Source organism: Patiria miniata, unplaced genomic scaffold (assembly GCF_015706575.1).
Source record: "Patiria miniata isolate m_02_andy unplaced genomic scaffold, ASM1570657v1 HiC_scaffold_5, whole genome shotgun sequence".
NCBI lineage: Eukaryota > Metazoa > Echinodermata > Asteroidea > Valvatida > Asterinidae > Patiria > Patiria miniata.
Window position 1 is genome coordinate 33,254,035 of NW_024037072.1, and position 23,743 is coordinate 33,277,777.

The following is a 23,743-nucleotide window of genomic DNA, read 5'->3' on the forward strand; positions in this document are numbered from 1 at the left end:
ACATGTACATGTAATAAACGTGCACCGGTACATATATAAACAGATGTGCTGGTACCCAAAATTCTGTTGTTTATTAAAAATTATGCACGTCTATTTTACACAATGTGCATATGTTACTTTTGCATATATGGCGGGGAGGTTATAGAATAAACATTAGTATTGATTTTTGACCACAGGGACTTTCACACTATCCGAAAATCTCTCGTGTTGGACACGGATCCAACGACGAGATTTCAAGAACCCCTTTTACTCTAGCCAGAATCCAAGGTGGCTTTTGCACAGGTCCAGCGCTCTACATAGGCTCTGCACGGGTATAAAATCCAAAATATAGGGCCCACCCGTATGCCCCCAGTTGTATGTGGTAACGGTGTACATGTACCGGCACCTGGACGTGGTTCCTGACGCGGTTGACTTCAGCACGTTTGGGCAAGACGATAGTTTAAAAAGACCAGAAATGTTGATTTCTGGAGGGAAAAACACCATTTTGTGGGCATCGTTCTGTTGTTCTACAGCTAATGAATTCAACTTCTCGTACAGCTAATGAATTCATTTCTACATGTACCTGATTAAACCGTAAGGGATAGTGCAGATATGCAGTGCAAAAATTCAATTGTTATACAGCCTGTCTAAAAAAAAAAATGGTACAATCGAAAACGATTTTTTTTCAATATTAAATCTCAACATAAGTAAGTCGTTTTGAGCATCACATTAACAAAAAAAGACCAGGTTTTCCAATACTTTTTGTTTCATCTCATTTGCTTTTGTCAATCCAGAGATAACTCCAGTTTACTGCGGAACACAAAAATCGAGTTTGTTTCTTTTGCCAAGTTGCAATCTTTTGTGAGCTTCAAGACAGCATGGCACAGTACTCGAAACAACTCTGCCCATGCATAAAAGTGGCACAGGTGTATCGCACTAAATTGTTTATATCTCTGTAATCTGAATTGACAAAAGCAAATAAGATCAAACAAACACTATTGGAAAGCCCAGTCTTTGTTCTTTAATATTATGCCAAGTAAGAATGACTTATTTTGAAATTTCATATTTATCCAATTTTTTTCTGATTGTACCATTTATTTTGAGACAGGCTGTACATCAGAATGCTTTGTGAATCAGGTTCTGTAATTTCATTGAAAGGCTTTTTCATTGTTTCCTTTTTCCCAATTTACCAACACATGTAAAGTATATGTCCCATGCAAATCTTAACTTTTTCAATGACAGCACATTTGTGTACTGATATTGTGAAAATGTTCATCTTGAGAATCCTGGCAACAAATCTGTGACAAATCTTTTTACAAATCTGTAAAAAGATTGCAAAATAGTGACATTCCGGAAAAAAAAAAAATTGCTGTGTTAATTCAGAAATTAAAACAAAAAGACCTTTCCTGTAATATGTATTTATGCAAATGTACACCAAAGGATCTTGCTGTGTGTTGATTTTACAATAAAAGTATAAAGTACAGTACATGTACCAGTACATGGCACATTGTACACATAAATCACTCTGAATGTTAATGTGACACACCTCAACGCCTGAAAAAAAAATCTGACTATTTTATTTTTTTGCTGGTTGGTTTGCATGACAGTACGAGATGACTGGCAACGCCATGATGGAGTTCATTCACCCCGACGACCAGAAGGAACTAGCCAAGCAGTTTGTAGTCCAGGTACCAGGCCAACAGACATTCAAAGGCTATGGCATGGAGAATGCGGGCGACGCACCAACCTCCATGAGCTTCAACTGCTTCGATTCAGACAAAGGTTCGTACCGGTAGACTGGTGCATGGTACTGGCATCAATACCTCTAGCCGCTCCGTTCACAAGTACCCCCTCACTGACTGCAATATTTTGCTGCGAAGCGCGGCCACTGCGTGTATCTTGTACAAATCCCCTGGTGTACGTGCGTCACACACAAGGATTGGTGTGTGCGTCAACCAGCTAAATGTAGTGTCCCGCCCATGGGACCTCGTTGCTAGGTAAAAGGGCGCCCTCTTTTCTTAGTGCACGGAGCCCATAGAGTGCATTCAATAACATGTATTTCCCTCACACTTACCCATACTTCCGTCGTGGGTACAGATGCACATGCGCAATCTGTAGCAATAAACGAACGATTTCGGGTTACTTGAGGTCAAGCCATAGCAACCGGACCGGGTCAACAGGTCATGTGGCGATTAAATCCCCTTTGCAAATGGTTCGAACCGTCGAAAGCGAGTCATGGTGGCCACTGTACATGCTCTTCCAAAGTGAACAAGAAATGCCCGGTGTGTTTAAAGTTAACTTAGCTTTCCTCCCGTCGTCTAGTACTACTAGTGTGAAGTGAAGCTGAGAAAGTCTTGAATCCCACCTCCCTCCCCACAGCGCTGCAGCCATGTTTTCACATTGTATTGTGGGATACTCACCCAAGTAACCGGCTCAGCAGGTCAGTTACTAGGTAAAAGTAAAGTAAAGTCTGTCCCGAGCCTATATGGCCCATCAGGCCAGCGTTTATCTCCGGTTTCCTTGGCATGAAACGACTGAGAATATTTCTATTCCCACTGGACAGGATGCCAGTCCATCGCAGGTTACTCCCCAGCTAATGCTGGTACCCATTTATACTCCCGGGTGGAGAGAGGCAAGTGGGGATAAAGTGCCTTGCCCAAGGACACAACGTATGGCCAGCAGCCGGATTCGAACCCCTGACCCTCTGATCATGAGTCACGAACCCTTACCGCTAGGCCACACTTCCCCACTAAGGTCAGTTACTAGGGCTAGGCTCAAATAAGCGCGAGAAGTCACGTGAAAATAAATCGAATGCAGTAGCGCTTGCACGAGTAAGCGCGGGGGAAGTGATCGAATGTGGGGATACTAACTGGACTAGCTGACGATGCCCCAATACCCGTGTATTGAAGCCGCCGTCCGCCACCTTGGTTCCCCCATGATGCACACATGTTAAATACAAGTTTTTTTGAATGGGTATAGTTTGTATTGCATTTCTTCTTCACATTTGAAGTGAAAAAAAAAATGAGAATTGTATTTTCTGACCAGATTTTGAGATTAAAACAACATCCAAAGAATATTTTTATATAACGGCAATAGTTGTCCTCGGTGAAAAAAAACCCCTCAGCTACAGAAAGATTTGCAAATGTACCTTCCAGCATTTCGTTTTGGGGATCCTACAGATGGCGGATCATTTGCATCAAGACCCTCTGGCTAATTGACTTGTCGAAGCCATTTCAGTGGCTTATATTTATGAATGCAGATCACGTGTATTGCTAATTCCATTGGAGTATACCCTTGATGAATTCCAAATTGTCTAATTCATTGGAGTATACCCTTGATGAATTCCAAATTGTCTAATTCTGAGCTTCGCTAGGATTTCTTGAAACGGTCTTCTGTTAAGCTCTTCCATTTGTATGTTAAGTAATCAAACGACTTGGGCAAATACTTTGAAAGAAAATAATGTAATTCGGCAACTCAACAAAAAGACTTTGAAAATAAACATTATACTCTCCAGATACGGTATCTATGGACTAGAAATTAACTTTCGTGTACAGTTTGCAAGTTACTTGTACTTTTTTAGATTTTTTGTTTAATATGTGTCATGTTTGTTAATTAAATAGCCCTAACAGTCCTGAATCCTCCAATTTTAATATGATTTTGCACACCCTCTAGGGAGTTAATAAGAAAATTATGTACAATCATTTTCCTTTCTGTTTTGCACTCATACCTACGAAATAAAATCCAACAAGATTGCATAATTTTCAGTCACTTTTGAAATTTACTGTCACACTCAACTATCATATAAAAAGTGAAAGTTTGATTAGAAATTTTGCCGTCATTTAAACTTTATGTACAATAGTTTTCCTTTCTGTTTTGCACTCGTACCTACGGAATAAAATCAAACAAGATTGCATAATTTTCAGTCACTTTTGAAACTTACGGTCACACTCGACTATCATATTAAAGTGAAAGTTTGATTGGAAATTTGGCTGTCGTTTAAACTTCAAAGTTAAAAATATTACCTTTGCATGAAACCACGATATCAAACACCAGGAAATACAAATGGATCAATTTACATGTTAATTTGATCTTTCTGTTTCATATCCAAGCCTTAAGCTTTATTGGGAGTGAAAGCTTTCCCCAAAGGAAATAGTTTGTTTGTAGGGAACGATCAGGCCTTTCTTACACTTTAGTAACATTTAAATACTCAGGTAGAGGGTGAGTAAAAAAAAAAAAAAAACGAAACCCAAATGGGAGGACCAATTTTTGGGAGAAGTTTTGCCTGTAGCATTTTCAAAACCTAGGATATGAAAGCCCAGTCATTAAGCTTTCTTTTAGTACAAGAATCATTCAAATCACTCAAGTACTTTTCAAGTTACGGAATTTTGAACACAAGACTGTTTTAAAATTCTATCCTGATCACAAAAAAGATAAGTGTTCATTTTAGCAAAAAAAATGAATACAATTCACATGCATCCCTGTGAGAACTATATTTTGTTTAGCTGAAAGAACACTTACAAGACACTCACAGCTGCTTATTTGAAGTAAATGAATTTCTATTTTACTGGTGATAGAATTTTTAGCATTGCCGCATGATTCTGAAAAAAAGTCGGGCAAAAACATTTTTGAAAATGGCTGGCTTAGATGATCCAATGACTGTTTCTTGAACGAACAAATTCATACACAAACAGCTGTCGTAAATGCTGTTCTTATCTTGGTCCAAAACGTTGCGCAGCTACGCCAATGTTCGTGAAATCACTTGTAAGTTTATTTGGCAGCTGCGCAACAAACTTGTTGCATAAGTCTTACACATGGTGCAAGCTACGCACGTTTTTGTGAAATCATCTTCAGGACCCAGTGCATGCGACCACTGATTTGTACGTGTATATTTATTGTCCAAAAAAGGCACAACCAATTTCCTTTTGAAAATGCACAAATTCTGCAGCGTTAGCATCGGCATCATGATCACAATGTCCATACCTTTGGCACCACCAGTACTTTTAAACAGGAGTCAACGGAGGAAGAACCGAAGTAGGTACTGATGGTACATGTATAACTCTGACAAACTGCTTTGCAAACATACATGTACAGTACATACAGCGCATCCCACAATACCCGCAACTTTTTTTTTGCGAGGCTGCAGCGTCGGTGCGGAAACACGTACCACCATTATTTTTATGCCATTTCAAAGCTTGGAATCTTAACTATATCCCTGGCGAGGATTGGTTTGATATTTAAAAGACTTTTAAAACTAGTCATGTTTAAATAAAGGCATGACGAAAACAAACTCGACTGATTTCAAGGAAAATGGATGATGCGGTACATGTACATCAGACGCAAACTCGAGTCAACAAGCTGTTGAAATAACCCAAAAAAAACCAAATGTTGACTTATATTAAAAACACATTGAAATTGAAACGAAGAACAATATTGTGAATTTATTTAAGGTGTAGTCTACGTGGATCGAAAATAAAAGGAAACACAGAAAGTAAATACATTATCACATTATAAACATTTCATGGACACATTATAAACATTTCCACATTAGAAAAAATGCGCATGATTGATTTTCCTTGAAATCGGTGGAGTTTGTTTTTGACATGCCTTTATTTGAACACGAATAATTTCAAAACCCTTTTCAAAATCAAACTTATACTTACCAGGGATAAAGTTAAAATTCCAAGCTTTAAAATGATATAAAAATAATGGCTGTACGTGTTCCCGTTGTGAGACTAGAGTCATGCAAAGAAATGTTGTGGGTATTTTGAGTCGCGCTGTACATGGTTTTCTGACCTTTTACATTCCTTTTCCAAAAAAACACTGACTTTCATTTTTGTTTTTTTCTCAACCCCTTACCTATTCCAGATGAGGAGATGCCCTCCATTACAGATTTTATTCAGGAGCGACAATTCTTTCTGAGAATGCGCTCCGTCATGTCGCGGCGAGGGTCTGGCGGGAAAGGCAAAGTCATCGGTTACCGGGTGAGATATCGGGAAGGATTGTAAACACCAACTGCGATTAGTATCGCAGAATATCCCTGCTTAACAAATCGGGCCTTGTTTTCTTTCCTCAGGTCTTGATTTTTCTTCAAGCCTGTACACGTGTAGTGCACAAGTGCTCCGATTGAATGTGGACAAAATCAGTTGACACAATCACAAAATTTCGTCCATGTCGGTGCTCACTCAAAATTGTGGGGGTGCAACACGCCAAGGGAAAAAAAGAGCATTGATTCTTGTATTCAAACCATTCAAAAGTCAAATTGTTACAGGAATCATTGCGGTCAAAGGCCCAATCGCATAGCACTCCTCAGAACATCATTTTCGTCTATCAGAGCCCCTTGATCCAAGGGCGGATCCAGGGGGGGGGCCAAAGGGGGCCATGCCCCCCCCCCCCCAAAAACGAAACCAATTTTTTTTTTTGTATGTGACAACGCAATAGGCAATGAGTACACCACCATCTTTTCCTCAAAAAAACATTGGTTAAAGTGGTCAGAAATTGTCTCAGATCGCACCACAGAGCATCTAGAATCCAACATTTTTTTACGAACCCCACGCCGTAATTTTTTGGACCCACTTTTTGGGGGGACCAAATTTTTTTTTGGCCCCCCCCAAAATTGTGTTCTGGATCCGCCCTTGCCTTGATCTATTTAACATCAAAGGCAGGATTTGCTTTTAAATAGTGTCACAGCTATACAAATCTTCACGCTTAGCACAACATTGCTGGATAGCACCACTTGTTTGATAAACATTAAGCAGTACCATGAAATACGGGCTGTTTCCTTGAGCCCAACATTCCCCTACTCTAACAATCTCCCACCCCATACTGTCCTAGATTGGAGACCTGCGCCGTGTTTTGGCGACCCTTGACCTGGAGCGTGTTTCTAACGTCACAGCAATGACATGAAACATGTTTCTGTGCACCGCGAAAACGCCTGACCAAATAATGTTCGTGATGTCACTTTGTAACAAATGTTTTGGTCACTTTTAACATGATTTACAAAAGTCGGGCAGTTATTATTCCAGTATTTTCCCTAGGCAGAGTAATAATTGTTTTATATCAACTTTACCCAACCGACTGTACAAACCACTGTTTAAATCCCTTTTGTGATAACAAAGTCGGTGATATACGTCGGTGAAGGGCAAAAACCTAATTTGATTTACATTACCCCGACGCAAAATTCCATCTTATGAATAGATAACAAAGTAATGTCGTCTGCTAAAACTTGTTTCTGCCATCTTGAAATGTAAGTTAACCAATTACAAATCTTGGTTCACTTTTTGATTGAAGCAACAAAATGGTCCCGTACCAGAAACATGTTTACGTTCACAGCGCCAAAACACTGACATCACATCTTACATACATGTGTAGTGCCTCCTTGGCAAGCAGAACCAAGTTGCCACAGCAGTAGAGGGTGCCATCAATTAGACGAATTAAACCCAGTCTTGCAAATTTGGGCACTGGGCCCAAGAAATTTTGAGCTTACATGTACCTCAAAGAATATAGCACGCAGAAGGTGCATGTATGCTCAGAATTAGTGTGGTTCAAGTGCCACAATGCGTAAGACTACAGGATTTGATTCATCTTGTTGGTAAGACCTCTCCCGCTATGGCAGCTTGGCTGCACCTGCAATTGACTGGCCAGTCTTCGGCCAAGACTAATGATGAAACACTGGCTGGCCTCAGACTCTCTCAGCCATGATTTTAATCGTTTACTCTTTGGCCCCTGGGCAGGTCGTCAACTTCTGTGGGCGTTTGAAGCTGGCGTCTTCCTCCAGCAGCAGGGGCTACACCGTGGAGGGGCTGATCTGCCTGTGTCGCCCCATCCAGCCCCAGCCTATCATGGAGGTACGCATGGACGGCAACATGTTCATGAGCAGGCACAGCTTGGACATGTGCTTCACCTTCTGCGATCCCAGGTAATTCATTCGCACCCTTCTCAAAACCGATACCAAAATGAATTTGTAACGTCACAGTGAGGTATCGCACTGCTGTCCGGAACCAGTTTATCAACTTACAATACTAATTTGTTTTATTATACCTCATACATGTACATATTCAGTTGCCACATTTTTTCATTGCAGTATGCACCTCATGGGCATAAAATCTTGGGAGAAGCTTGTCCAGCTCACCAGAAGAATATTATTGCTCAACCTCAGAAAAGTTCATTTCATTTGCAATACAGTAACTCCTAAGAGTTTATACCGCATTGTGGACAACTTTTTTTTAGTACAGGAGACATCTGTATTTCTTGAAATTTCTCCAGTTCACCATCATTGAGCTTGGGAAAACGCTAATTAACATTTGGGGCGATGTTCGCGCATGCGTACTGCACTTGTGCGACGGTTTCACAATTGGTTCGTAAAGCGCATGCATGCGTAGTACGCATGTGTATTTACCAGTGAGAACTCAGCTCGCAATCATGAATATGTATGAGCTTTTTAAATTTTTACTGTTTACAAAAGAGCTTGTGAGTTGAGTTGGGACTGGATGACTTGTGATGGACTTATGATGACTCACGATCCATTACAGTGTAACCCGATTACAACACGGCTTCGTCTCTGGCAAGTTTGCCACAGATGCTTCTTGGTGGTTGGTTCAAAACTGAGCGATCAGTATGTTTTTTTTCCGCAGGATCATCACCCTCATTGGCTATGAACCCCATGAGCTGGTAGGCAAAACCGTCTACCAGTTTCACAATCCTCTGGACGCAAGGAAAGTCAGTGATTGCCACACCAACTGTAAGACCCAGATGTGTTTTCAGATTTTGTTTCCTCTTTGTTTGTTTGTTTGTTTGTTTCCAACTGTCTGTTTGTTGTTGTGGGTTTGACTGCGTTAGTACTTTTCCTTTAAAGGGGCACTAGGTCCTGAAATCCCCGAAAATGTTATGTTTTGGATGTTTACTTAGCCTATTTCAAACATCTGGTTGAAAGGAAACCAACCTAATGTCTTACCGTTCCCGAGAAAAGACGGAAAAAAACCGCTTGTTTACATCGGACATGACGGAGTACGAATACGTTTTTCGTGTCGTTCTCATGTACGCTATACACGTTGTGTGTCTCGGGAACAGCGCGCGGTGACCAATCACCAATGCAAAAAATTGTGGTTTCTTCAACGTCCGCAAAAGGCGAACACTTAACGCGTACGAATGAAATCACAACTAGCATCCAAACAGCTCGTATATATGGGGTCGCAAAACTGAACCCCGAAATTTGTTCTCGCACGCATAATACAGGAATAACACAAAAACGCCCAGTTTTGAAAGGATAGTTGTGTGGATGTTTATATCCTACTTTTAAAAGTTATTTCCGATTATCATCATCTCATTCAAAGCGCGTTTTGTAGCCCAATTGGGCTGTTCCAGGACCTAGTGTCCCTTTAACGATGCAGCGTTATTAGAAGCTCTGTGCTCTACAAGAACTTGTTGGAAAAATTCGCAAGCTTGCCCAGTAAATTTATTTCAAAAATGCTCTCAGTCAGCTTTGAATATAAAGCATTTATAACTATATTTATGATAAAGCAATAATACAAAATAGTTGTGATTGTGGCAGGCAAATCTCTCTACTTAATCTGCCTGCTGAAAACATTGTCTCGTTCTTGTTGATTTCTGTCTGCTGGCTGTCAAACCAGTGCTTGTAGGCTGTCCACTTGATCGGTCTGCGTTGGTAATAGTTCAACAGTTTCTGGCTTCCGTTCTGCTTGCCAGTTGTGGTTTTGTGCAGGAATTGCTACTCGTCATTCATTCTGTTATCTGTTTAGATTGTACCGTATCCTGAAACATGATACATTTGAAAGTGTTAATATTTTCCCACTTTAGAACTTTCTCCAGTACTTGATTTTGTTTTCTTAAAATTTTAATCTTTATTTGTTTGTCTCTCTGTTGTCCTGTTTGACTCGATCTTTTTGACCACTCTTGTCTCGGGAAGTTGGGTTTATATTATCTGGGTCAAGTGGATGTGATGGCAATGCCAACAAAATAAACACCTGCACTTCAGGCTAATCTTCCTTCGAAGAGGAAGTTGAACGTAGTACGAAAGAAAGCAGGAAGAATAATTGAGAGGAAATACAGTCTCGGTTTCTGGTGTTAACATCGGTCAAATTCTTTGTCCGTGTGGCCTGGTTTTGATTTTGAAAATGTGCCACGAAAAGGCATACAAAACCTTTTCGTTTCATTGTTTGAGAAGTTACAAATGTAATTTGTAAAATTGGTTACTGGTACCCGATCCCATTATCTGGAGCTGGTTCCTGACATCAACGGTCGGGTAACCGGGTACCCAGTTTCCGATGCACACCCCTATTCTGTGACAGGATTTTTTTTCTTGAATTTCTTGCCCACAATGTAGTAATCGTGAAGGGTACAAGTGCTACCAAGTATTACCGCTTCATGGGCAAGAACTGCTCCTGGGTCTGGCTGCAGACGAGAGCCACAATCATCTACAACACCAACAACGTGGCGCAGTACATTGTCTGCATGAACTATGTCATAGGGTTAGTATGCCGTTGGTACTCAAACAGTAAAGAGATCCGTTGTGGTTTAAAGTTAAAGCTACTCTCTGGGCTATTTTTTTTTCAGTTTCACACTGAATAAAAAGCATTCTTTTTAAATTGCTCTTTTTCTAGCAATACGGGAAAGTTCTTCACTTTTCAGAGACGGGGTGCAAATCAATCTGCCAATGTTCAACCTCGTTCCCATGGTGTCGAGCAGTATGCTCCCACCACTAACTGCTCCCACCGCTACCTGTTTTGTTTTTTTGATGTTTGCAAATGTAACCATGAACATGTCAAGTCCATCACTTTTGGGGTGTTCATTCCAGTGTCTGGATTGACAGGTACCCTGTGTGTTGGGAAGACTAGCTATGGGGCCAAGCTAAATCCAACATTGAAACCTTTTATCGTTTCATGGATTCATTGTTTCATTATTTTGACAAGAGTTGTCACTGAGTCCTCTCAAGTCAATGCGAGACAATAGATGATCAAAAAGTAAAAAAAAAAAAAAAAAAAAAAATACATAGAAGAAAAACCCATTGTTGCACCATTTAACAATGGTGTCAGCCTTTTGGTTTTTCCTCACAGGGATATCACTAACTGGTAAGGGGACTTCCAAAACTATGAGTGGACCATAAAAAATAAAATGTAGTTTAAAACATTGTAAAGGTTAATACGCTTAAGAATTTTCTCTTCTCACTTTTTGTTTTTCAGGAAAGACGTTGGCGAGCGACATCTGCTGATGGAAGAGATGGCCAAGAACAGAGGAGGGAATGAGCTCTGTGGTAGCATAGCTGACAGCGACTGTGGAGACAGTATTGCCAGCCCCAGCAGCGACATAGGCAGCAGTTACACGCCGAGCTGTGCCGACTCGCCGGGCACTTCTGGCATCGGTTCGGGCTCAGACATGGACGAGCCCCCACTCAAACAGGTCAAGAAGGAGATGGACCTGAACGAACTCATCCCCAAGGCCGTCCGCAATAAGGAGGAAATCAGGAAACCTCCTGCTGAGCAGGACATTAGCTTTGCCGCGCTCTTGAAGATGGATAACTTAAAGACGATGTATGGAGCCACAGAGAGAATGGACACGACAGAAAAGACGAACAAGGTGAAAAAACCGGAGAGTGTTTTGAAGGACACAAGCAGCAGGGCACAAGAAAAAGCAAACAGTGCCGGGCTTGTCGCAAACAGTGTTGAGGGGCCCTTTTGTAATCCTCTTCTGCACGAATCGACAGAGATTCAGCGGTCCTTCCAAAGAGCAACTCAGAATTCCACCATGGATACATCGTTGCCCATGCAGATTTTCTCGCCAGTGAGTGAAGTGGGCTCGGACACCAGTAGCACTGCAGAGGTTAGTTCACCCCCAGTGGCAGCAGCATTGCCATCGGACGGACAGGATACCCGGATGGTCAGTGTAGGAGAAGATGACGAGAACTTGTTCAAGGACCTGTTGGAGTTGACCAAGGACGACAACATGGACAACCCCTTGTCGCAACTGAACTCAGAACTGCCTCGCATGTCCTTCAGCGTAAACAGTCCCAGCAACCTGAGCCAGCTGCTGAACAGTCAGAGTGCTGCTAGCATCTCGCTGGGTATGTCCAGTCCCGAGTCCCAGGACCTGGTGGATGACTGCATCGAGGGAGATGATGACGTCTTCAACAGTAGACCTGAATCGGCCGAAGCTTCTTCCAGCATCTTGGCAGGACTTCTGGCCAAGCCGCCTGCCCAGGAGCAGGCCTGCAACGGTGCGGCAAGCCAGTCTGTGGAGCCTCCCTTGAGTCAGGACAACCTGCACTACATGAACATGTCAATCACCAAAGTGGACCCCATGATGCCAGGAGCTGGCTTTCAGCTGCCGGACGACATCGCCAACTTCTCGTTGGAGTTCTGCCAGCCAGTCATGGACCAGGCAGCGTGCGATGCTATCGCAGCTCTAGGGGGTGACTTCTACCTACCTGATCCCATAGACAATTACAGCAATGGCAGTGGAGCCACCATTACAGAAGTTACCGATGCAGAAGACCCTGGATTCTTACTCAACCCCAGTGAACAGGTGCGACATGCTGCTGTAAAGCCTTCTGTTAACCCATTGAACAGTCCTCCAAAAATGCCAAATGGCATTGCACAAACTCAAGTGCCTCTGGCACAGCCTCATAATGCTTCTCCTGACCTACATCTGAACGTTACTGAGCGAATATCCCAGTTGGACATCAAAGACAGTAGTAGGGCTCCACAATTGGGTGAATCAGGTAATGCCCCGATCCTACATGCCCTGCTGCTAGAGAACAAGGGCAACAGTCCAACTGCTGAGAAGTCCAGAGGGCAGCGGCCCCCACCACTGAGCAGCAATGGACTCAATAGTGTGAATGACGTCCTGGGTCCAATCACTCCCAGCACGAAAGCTGCAGTGGATGCCGTGGACTCACTCATACAGGACTTTGATGACACATCAGGTACTAACACTGCAGACCCGGTTTTTGCCACTTTGAATGGCAACAACAACATGGTATGCCAGGAGAATTTCGTCTTGCTGCAGCAAATGGACCAGCAGCGGAAAGTCATGGCTGAGGAGCATCGCAGACAGCAGCAGATCCTCATAGACAATCAGGCCAAACAACAGAAACTTCTGGAGGAGCAGCAGCAGCAACTGCTACAGAGCCAAAACCTGCAGAGCCAGTCCATCGAGCAGGCGCTGCTCCGCAAGCAAATGCAGCAGAAATTGCAGCAGCAGCAGCAACAACAGCAGCTGTTGCACCAGCAACAGCAACAACAGGCATTACTTGCTCAGCAAGCTGGCATGGTAAGTGGCCGGCCAGGCCAGGGTTACGACTTCGCAGATCAACAGGCCCGAACAGTTTCAGCAGCGCTTCCAGTTGCCAGCCATTCCAGGCAGCAGCAACCAATGCAGCAGTACTCTGCCTCCCCTCCTCAAGGCATTGTGGATCCCTTCCATTTGCAGCAGCAACAACTGCAGCAGCAGCACCAGCATGGGAGCCCACCTGTCTTGGGAAGATCACCCCCGATTGGCAGTCCGCCTAACTTGCCGCAGCAGTACCTCGTACAGCAACATGCTATCCAGCAGCAGCAGCAGCAGCAGCAGCAGCAGCAGCAGCAACAACAAATGCAGCAACAGCAGCAACCCACAAACCCAGCTGGTTACTCCAACCAGATACCACAGCCTTCCTACTGCAGGCAACAGCAGCAGCAGCAGAGCACCGGCGTTGTACAGGGACAAGTTAACAGCAACTCCATGATGTTTCAGAACCTGCAGTGGGGCAGCGCGGATCCGGTATTGTCTCACCAAGGCAATGCTATGCTGAACAGGCAGGGCCGGTCCATGGACCAGTCTGACCTGGATTTTGGCCTAGCTAATAACCACTTGTTGCAACATCAGTAGCCTCTTGTCTTACAAAATGTAGCCCTACCGTACCCTGTACTTATTTAAAAGCTGTTCTGGATCCACTCAGTTTTTGTTGCAAACCCTTCCTCTGCATTTAAGAGGCTGTGAAATTAGACTTTAAGCTTGCAATTTACTCCCAACAATGTGGCAAATGTTAACACTAACCACCCTGAATCCTTCAAAATCCTCTGCCAAAGTGGAGGAATTTGGGGAATTGAGTTTACATGGCAAAAGTGCGTTACTGATTTCGTAGGATGCACTTTGCAAGGTCTTGGGCCGGACATTGTGTTGTTTTTGCTCAGCCATGCTTAAATATAGGCCTGGATTATACTTGAAATCCTCCGTACTGCTCCAGGATGTCACTGGCCAAACCTCAACATATTGACAGTCACTGCCGCAGGATTTTGCAGGATTCAGGCAGTGGTCACCCCTCCACGGACCATATTCAAGAAATAATGGAGGAATTTGCAGGATTGAGGCTGTATGCTATTTTTCCATGAGGCCAGTTGGAGGATTTTGCAGGATTGAGGCTACATCCTAGCAAAAAGGCCTAGGGAGTTAGGGTTAAGCTGTGTCTATTTCTCATTCTAGTGTGTACCTAGTCAAAAACAGAGTTAGAGCTGATCAAATGATATACCTTGTCAAAAAAACTCTTAATAGTAGGGTTTTTTTTTCGTTGTAAAAACATGACCAGTTTGACAAGACTTTGCTCTTGAGGCAGTGCTATTTCATTGCCGATACATTTTATGTTTGATTTTGCTCTTCCGGATATCTGAAAAGTCAGGATTGTAGAAATTCATGCTATGTAAATACATGATATGACGATGTGCCTTTTTTTTTCTTTTTCCTTTAAGGAAAAGGGGTGGATGTTGATGTCGTTGCAGGGTTTTATTAAGAAAAAAAAGGAAGAGTAAAATTCCATTTCTCTGTCTCACAACAGGACAAATTGATGAGTACTTGATTTCAATCTTGAGGCCTGTTGTGAATTGTTTTCGTGTATATCTTATGTGCAGTTTATTCAAACAACCCAAAGATTTTATATAAAGAACTTAAAGTGCATATATACATGTGCATAAGTGTTGAATTTTATTGGACATTTTTTGCTGAAGTTACAAGAAGAGTTCGATGGCAAAAGTTTGGTAATTAATATAGAGGAGCCAACAGTAACACAGTGTATCAGTTTGCGAATACGTTTACAGCAAACTCCCGTGAAACCAAACAGAATCCAGTAAGACCAACTTCGGAGTCTCATTTGACCCCCGATGTCAACCCATGACCTTTGAACCCAGAGTCACAGTAAAGAGGAAAGCACCATGTAACCCATTTTACCAAAACAATGTTAACAGCACATATTAGAGAAAGAAAAAAACAAATCAGGGAAAAAAACATTGGTGTTCATTTATTCGACCAATAATCAAATTGTTGATGTGGCTAACCTGTACGTAAACGGAGAGAAAAAAATGGTTGAAACATCCTAAAAGTGTCTTATAGGTCTCTCTCAAATGATGTCACTTCCTACAGGTAGCCACATGCATCGGCATTTTGGGCGTCAAATTGTTGTGATGCGCATCGGCTGTGCCGTATTTCGAAGAAATAACAATTAACATGCACGCGTGTTAGAACATTTTGCAAAGTGTGTGCACGTGCACCACGTAGCATTGAATACGCAGTTGTAAATTGCCTACGACGATGTCGTCCTTTGAGAGAGATCTGTTACAGACTGTAGGATGAACTTTTGACTTCGAAAATATATTAAAAACAAAAACAAACAAAAAAGAGAAAAGGGGGGGGGGGAGGAAATGAATGATTTTTTTTTTTTTTTTTTTTTTTTCACTGCCCACCATTTTTTTTGTGAAGTACAAATACCTCAGTCGCTAAGGACCAAGTTATCGCACAGATGTTAATTTTTAGTGTATATATATAAATAAATGTAACAAATTTTACATTTTCTCTTTTCCCCATTTTTCCTGCTGGTGAAACCCCACCTTAGTTGTACAAAGCTCCCTCAGTTTTTGGACACTTGAGTCAGTTAATTTGTTAATTATGAGGTGATTATTTATAACAAACCAATTGTTCCTTGACTTATTACATATAAATCAACAAATTAATAATTAAAGTAACAATACAAGAGTGGTATTTGGAGATTTTAAAAAACGGCTTGTGTTTTTTTTTTTTTTTCAGATCAAAGCTGCTTTGCAAAATTGCAAAACAAAGTCACGTCCTTTACAGCAAAAAGAAGTTGTGTTTATATAAGAAGTTAAAAACGAATAAAAGTGTGCACTGAGAAATATACTTCATTTGTTCATATTTCTTAATTATCATGGCTGCCTACACATAATTTTGAATGTGTGTAAAAATTCTTCTTTTTTTAATGGGGGAAAACAGGGTCTTATAAATTATAAGTGGTGATGACAATGTTTTTTATACAAATTTCATTAAAAAAATTGCGAATAACAAAAAATCCAATGCTGCGAAACTTTTTCTTGCAATTTTGAAACTCAGAACAGCTGATTAATTAAAGATGCATTGTCACTGTACAGTATTCAAATTTTCTCTGCAAGCTTAGTTTAGGCATTGAATGTGTAAATGTTGGTCGATGTACATGTAAGCAAATGTCTAATGCAGCTGTGGCATCACTAGTTGAGATTTTCACAAGAACAAAATTCTGCTCCACTCTTGGGTGTTTTTTTTTTGGCTGTTCTGCAAAGTTGCTGTTTTCCAATTTTCATTTATCAAAATACTTTAAGGATTGCCCTTTTGCACTGAATGGGACATTTTTTGGTTTTTGTGTGTGTGTGGGTTTTTTTTTGCTGTTCTGCAAAGTTGCTGTTTTCCAATTTTCATTTATCAAAATACTTTAAGGATTGCCCTTTTGCACTGAATGGTACATCAGTTTAATAACCCCAGAATTTCATAGTTTATTTTTTTCCAAATTTATTCCGGACAGACGTTTGTGGGAAGAGAGAGATTTAATTAAGTTTATTGGCTAAGATACGTTTGATCTTTTATACTAAGTTCTAGGTCATGCCTTTTGGGTCATCCCTTTTATCTATTTGGTGTTTGTTTGGTGTGTTCCAAATCTCAAGTTATTTTGTAAGATCTGTTTGGGCACAAATATTGTTACTGTGTTGTGAATTTCCAATGATCAATTCAGGATTTGGTGGTGGGGTCAGGCTTGGAGTGATGTATCAGTGCTAACTTTTTTTTGTCGTAAGATTGTTTCAGTCGTGTTCCACATTAACCTGGTATTCTTCCGTATTTGTATCTCCGGTTTCGACACTGAATTTCTTCCTCATTTGTTTAATATTTACTCAAGGAATTACATTTCGTTTCAGTGACTTTCTGAACCTGATGAGAACCTATCGCAAAGTTGTTCAGACTTATGTTGAAAGGGTCAACTAATATTAAGCAATCAAAATGGCTCGGTTTGCAGAATTGACACGATTCAAGTTTACATTCTGTTATCATAACGACATAGAAACATAGAAATGTTAGGATGTTTACTTTGGAAAATAATTATTGGTAGTTGCAACAAGATTTTGTAAACATGATAAACAATCAACAGTTAAATTCTAAAGATAATCAAAAGTTGTTTTCCAGTAAGATTGCCGTGGTAACTGTACATATATTGGCACATTTTTGAAAAGAAAAGGAGACAAACGTTTTGTAGTGTCCATTTCAGTTATGTAAATTATCCATGTAAATAAATGGAAGGTTTTCTTGTAACGCATATCAAATCATGTTCTTATGTAATTTTTTTTAAAAATAGAAACACTGAGCTTAAGCTGACATACATATTTTATTATTTTTTTATTTTTTTGTTTGTATGGGGGTGTAACTTCCACAGAAATCTTGTAAAAAAAATATCAGGGTTTTAATTCAAGTCATAGTGTTTTCTGTTAAAGTTTGAATATTTCACTTGAAAATATAGGCTGAATTCAGAGATGTGTTTGGAGTAATAATGGTGCAGGCAGTGATACTAAATGTTTCATTTTAGCTATCATCACGGGATCATTGTGTTTATGAAAGGCTCTTGACTCCGTGCACAAGTTCCCTCTCAGTGGTAACGAAGGGGCACTTCAAATGCATTAGGCCATCAGCCTGGGGGTTTGGTCGGTATCAAATGAGGGGAATAATGGTCATTGTGAATTGCAGCAAGGTATGCACCCCTGTAGTTGGAAAATATGTGATAGCATTGCAGCGGTGCCAGCTTTTTGGGTGCTATCACTTTTTTTGAAAAAAGTGGCAGCCAAAACATGCTTGTTACCACATATAATTAATTCCGTTCAAACATATTGGCGGCCATTTTGAAGTTGTTTTTTTTAAATGATAACACCCAAAAAACTGCCACCGCTCACACTACAAAGCTATCGCACATTTTCCAACTCTAGATGTGTAGACCTTGGCAAAAATCGCTATGAACATTCCTCTTTTCGATCATTTTGATACCGGTGGCCCAATTTTGGGACCGAAGCTGATAGCCTACATTGCTGATCAGTCATGTGTACTTTGCGCCGTATGCGCACGAACCAATGGGTCACAAAGTGCCATCTATACCATTCGTACACCAGAGTCCATTACGTAACTTGCAATTGTTTTCTCAAATGGAATGGCCAAATTTTATCGCCCCTGCTTCCTAGAAGCTAAATAAGCAGACAAACAAAGAAAAAGTGGGCCTGTGATACCAGTTTAGCCTAGCCAGCTTTTTCCGTTTCACATGCGGTCCAAGAAAAATGGCGTCGTATGTTTCGGTCAAGAAGTGAATGAATGCATTCCTTAGAGATGTATTGATGTCATATGGTCATACACAGGGTGTCCAAAAAAAAATGCACGGCAGTATTTGCAGTTTCTTTAGTTAGTCACAGGACAATTTCTGGAAATATTCCCATATCTGGCCATCACTAATTTTCCCCTCCAATCAGCCATCAGAAAGTGATAATATGTCCTCAAAAGTCACAATTAGCAGGGAAAATGTTGAAGTTTTTACTAAGAAAACACTTAGAAATTTTCAGACCAGTCTCATAGGGTTTGTGCACAGGGTGACAAGGGATGGTCAGACATGGGAATCTTTCCCGATTTCTTAAATAAAAATCATCTTCATTGCATCAAAATCCGACTACACATTTCAGTGAAGCAGTTCTTTTAAAAACAGGAGCATTGTCAGGACAATGAGAGCCTATAAATTTTATGGGAAAAAAAGTGATTTTTAGATTTTTTAATCTAAATGTTAACCACCCATCGATCGTGAAGTCTAAATACAATGTGCATTGATGGATTGCGCACGTTGAAGTATAATTTCAGTGAAATCAAATGAATTTTCTCTTTGCGAATGATTCTGGCAGGGACATACATGACATGGCACACTCTTCTAGAGTGAGGTGTTTCTTTCTGTATTTAGGTGAAGAAATGAAAAATCTCAATGTTTTGTTGGAATTGTATCTATTTTTAAGGAAGAGTTGTCCACATGCACAATATATAAAGTTATCACAGGGTTATTTTGGTTCTGCACAAAGGACGAGAAACAGATAGGGTTCTAGAACTTAGTGTGGGATGTGAAGTTATGAACTTTTTCCCCAGAAAAGGTAAATTTACTTCTTTTTTATTTTACTGTTTAAAATTATTGATGTATATCTATGGGAATGAAAAAAATTTCTCAGGAAAACAATCCAACCTGCCTTCGTCATTTTAACTAAAAAAAAATTGACAGAATCTTGGATATTTCTAAATTTTAAAATATTAGTTGCATATTGAAAAGAATGTTTAGTCAACTCCAACCCCCCCCCCCCCAACACATTAAAGTTCTAGAACCAAATCTGTGGAAAAACTTTTGTACTGCATCGTGTCAGTATTTTCCTGCACTTTTTTCTACTCATATTCGGGTTGTACAGTAAAGAATACAATTTTGAAATAAAAGAAACTTTTCAACCTGCTTTTAATTTTTTTTTTTTATTCTACCTTATCAAACTTTAGTCTTGTAACTATGAACTGTAGATAACATCACGAGAATTCACTTGTATATTATAAATATTTAAACAAAAATTTAAAAAAATACCTGATTGTACATGTTTTATGTGTATTTTCCGTCCTGTTAACTCTTAATCACCGTTGTTGGAGTATAAAAAAAATTATCTGTGAGATGTAACTGTCTTCTTTTTTCTTTTCGAGGGATGGGGGATTTCTTGTTTTTTTTTTTTACATTTGGCTGGTATTATTTTGCTGTGAGTTGTGCATGTTTTTGTTAAAGGGCCCATGTAATGTAAGTTTTTAAGCAGTCCTTGGAAATACAACTCTGTGTCCCATTTAACCGTATTTTCAATGTTCATTTTGCCATTTGAAAGGCATTTTGGTGCCTGTTTGGTTTTTATGCTAATGAAAATTTCCATATTCATGAGCAAAAGTGTGGCGTCATTTTAGGCAGAAAACTCCATGTTACAGCTATTTCAGCACCAACATTTGCAAGAATTGTGGATATTTTGCTGTTGTAAATTGTCTTTTCTTTGGTGATTCGTTGTTGGTTCAGTACATGACAGTAAGCCAATGAGCAAAGTTTTCTCAATTGTTTCAATGAACACATTTTGGTTTCATGATTTGAACAGAAAACCCCTATTAAGTGAATAGTGTCTTCCTGAAATGACAACACTTAAACAGCACCCACATTTGTCAGGAAAAAGCATGACAACTTTTAAATGTTTAAAGAAGTGCACTTTTCAATACATTTAAGAGGAGTAGAATGTTGCACAAATTATGTTCCCAAGTAAAATTCATGTCGTGTGCCCTTTAAGCAAGGTGTATAAACAAGGAGAGTATTGTCCTTTTGAAAAAAAATAATGTGTCTAAACAAAATTGAATGTATAAATGTTTAAATACAACTTCAAATCTCATATGTCACAGCCTCCCAAGAATTTTTCTAAAAAAAATCCTTTTTTGTCTCCAAAATCTTATTTAGGTGTTTCTTCCTAATTTAATTACAGTGTTAGCTTTAAAATATCTGCCAAATTCCAACACCTGTTTTTTTTATTGATTCTGATAGACTCAGGACTTCGTAGCCCAGCCAAAAAAAAAGAAGACCATTGAAGGTACATATGATCATTACTTTGTACATTTTTTTATATTTGAAGCAACAAAAGTGCTAGAAATCCGAAGTATCGGGTGCAGAACAACTAACCAGAAAACAAACTTGCAAAATATTTTCAGTCTCGTCAATTTTGGGCCGGGGCACACAATAAGTGTGCTGGCACACTTATTTTAAAACCACCTTCCATTTTCTTTTGATTGGAACTATTTCAAGCGGAATAGCAAGATTTTTATCATTAAATCGGTAGGTGTGTTTCTGTGTAATAAACAATGTTCATACGTGCCTTTAATTCACACGAGATGACGTCCAAAATGTAATCAGTTGGATAACTATATGGTTTTGGATTTTTGTGGAATAAGATTTCTTTTTCAAACATTATGGGTTTCGGTTAAATGATTTCAAATGTTATCCACTCGGACAAGAAAGGGAGTAAACTTCGAGTGTGCTTATTATTCTTCCTTACACTCTAATAACAGTAATTTTCTTTACTTTTTCCAAGGCGTAACTTCCAAAACAGGAATTCTCAAAAGTTATTTTGTTTAAAATGCGTTTTGGGTCATTATTGAGTTATTTCTGTATTTATTAAAAACGACCGTGTCCTAATTAATTCTGCACATTTTTGTTGTCTGTAACACCACGCTATGTATCTTTGAAAAAGTTTGATGTAAATTAACTGTATGAAAGATCTAATGTCCAGAGTACAGTCAATATATTCAGGTGTTTTTTTGTAAATAAGATAAATGAATCATTGTGATTTTTCTTTTTTTAAACACATGCACCCTCTTGTTAAAAAAGGTGAATTAATCTAATAAAAATGAATACTGTAAAACATGCTGGACTTCATAACATTGATGGTGTCATTATTTTCTTGTCATATTGTCAGTATTTTTATGTCTGGGTTTTATCTGAGGCTGGAAGTTTTGCTGGTTTGAAATTTTGCATTATGATTGGCCGGTTGGCTGGCTGGCTGGCCAATTGGCAGGCTGATTACTGGCTGGCTGGCTTGCTTGCAGGCTGTGACTGGCTGGCTGGTTGGGGAAAAAGCTGATTTGATAGGTAATGATTGGTTGGTTGGCTGGCTGGCCAATTGGCTGGCTGGCTGGCTGGCTGTCTGGCTGGCAGGCTTGCTGTGACTGGCTTGCTGCCGGCTGGGGGAAAGCTGAAACTAGGTAATGATTGGTTGGCTGGCTGGCCGGCCAACTGTCTGGTTTTCTGGCTGGCTGGCTCCCCTATGGTTGGCTGGCTGGCTGGCTGGCTGGCTGATGAGTTGTTTGTTATAATAAGCTGGTTGGGTGGCTTGTGTGCTGGCTGGCAGGCTGGTCACCTGAAGGCTTCCCTGCAGGCTAACTGGCGGCTTGCTGGCTACTAGACTGGCTTGCTCTGTTCCTGTTGGAGTGGTGGCTGCCTCTGGATGACTCTGGCTGGCCGATTTAGGTGGCTGGCAGTGATTGTTACCGAGGGGGATGCCCCCCCCCCTCAACCAACTCAGAACTTGTGAGTCTTTATTATGGTCCCCCCCCCCCCCGAAAAAAAGACACCTTAAAGGGAATATACATCATTTGCTTTTGCTGTAATTTTCAGAAATGGATGGAATTGGGGGGTTGGAAATATAAAGCAAATATAGCAGCACTGACTTTTTGGAGGTTTTGGGTTCGAAAATGCTATAAAAACCAAGAAAAACGATCATTTTCCTGTAGTCTGGTTCCCTGACTCCATATCAGAAGAAACAGAGCAGTTTACATACATTGGGGAATTGTAAGGTCAGGGAACCAGTCTAGCTGGCTCGTACCCGTTCATAGGTTTGTAATCGATTGCAAACAAGTGCAATGGTCAATTGGGGCCAGTATTTGAAAAAAAGCCAGTTGTTTCCAACGCTGATCGGCCGATCAGCGTTGGAAATTGATACAAAAATACCACTTTTCTTGAAAATGACAGTATACCAGGTGCCATAATTTTACAGGATGCTTTAGACTGTCATTTACCAACATCCTATTAAGGTATTTCGCAAAAACTTGGTAGTTTTATTTTTCGATGTTTGCAAATGTTGTATATTCCCTTTAAATGCATCTTCACACAAAATATACCCAAGTGATGCCACTTTTGGCCAATAGCTTGCTTTCCTTCCTGAATATTTAGTCTTGAGGACAGCAACAATCAACATTCATATGTTTGCCATAACAGCACAGCAAAAACAGAATACAAGACTACTCTGAGGGTATTTTAATTTGGAAGGGGTGGGGGTTGCCTGTGGGGTGGAGGTTGGATTAGGGACTAGATGGCCGATTTTGAAGGGGGGGGGGGCCGGACGGCGATCACAGATCGATTCAGAATGTTCATTAAAATTGTGATTTTCAGCAGCCCGTGCATTCTTTAATGACTCGATCAGGTGCAGCCTCGGCCCTGTTTTTTTTTTTTTAAGTGTAAACTTGTGAGTGGGGGTTCAATGTTTATTGCAGGGAGGCCGGCCGGGCACTGACTAACGAACTCCCCCCCCCTTTAAAATGTAAGTTTTTGTCTCCTCTACAGGGCTAGGGAAGGCACCCCCACCCCTTCCCAGCCCACACCTAAATGGAGAGGATGATAGGCGGGGCACCCCCCCCCCCCCATGTATATTTTCCCCTTTTATTTTACGTCTTTATATTCATGCAAAATGTTTACTATCCAGCTTCACTGGGACCACGGAAGGAAAAAAAAAAGACACGACAACCACATGGCTACGCATATAACGAGGGCGCTCGTTCACTGGTCTAATTCGATGTGATACGTTTACGTACATTACTATACGTGGCCGTACGACGTGCAGTGCGT

At 40.5% G+C, this 23,743-nt stretch overlaps 1 protein-coding gene across 3 annotated transcripts in view; it reads left to right on the forward strand.

Annotated features, from left to right (window-relative positions):
* Positions 1-14,083, forward strand: part of LOC119741096 — a 67,832-nt gene extending 53,749 nt beyond the window's left edge. For all 3 annotated transcript variants that reach the window (XM_038216767.1, XM_038216768.1, XM_038216766.1), the window contains 6 exons: positions 1,587-1,761; positions 5,845-5,960; positions 7,710-7,894; positions 8,610-8,716; positions 10,319-10,463; positions 11,175-14,083. In XM_038216767.1, the coding sequence (XP_038072695.1) occupies positions 1,587-1,761; positions 5,845-5,960; positions 7,710-7,894; positions 8,610-8,716; positions 10,319-10,463; positions 11,175-13,857 (3,411 nt within the window). In that variant the 3' untranslated portion in view covers positions 13,858-14,083. The remainder of the gene's footprint in view (positions 1-1,586; positions 1,762-5,844; positions 5,961-7,709; positions 7,895-8,609; positions 8,717-10,318; positions 10,464-11,174) is intronic.
* The last annotated feature ends 9,660 nt before the right edge of the window (positions 14,084-23,743 follow it).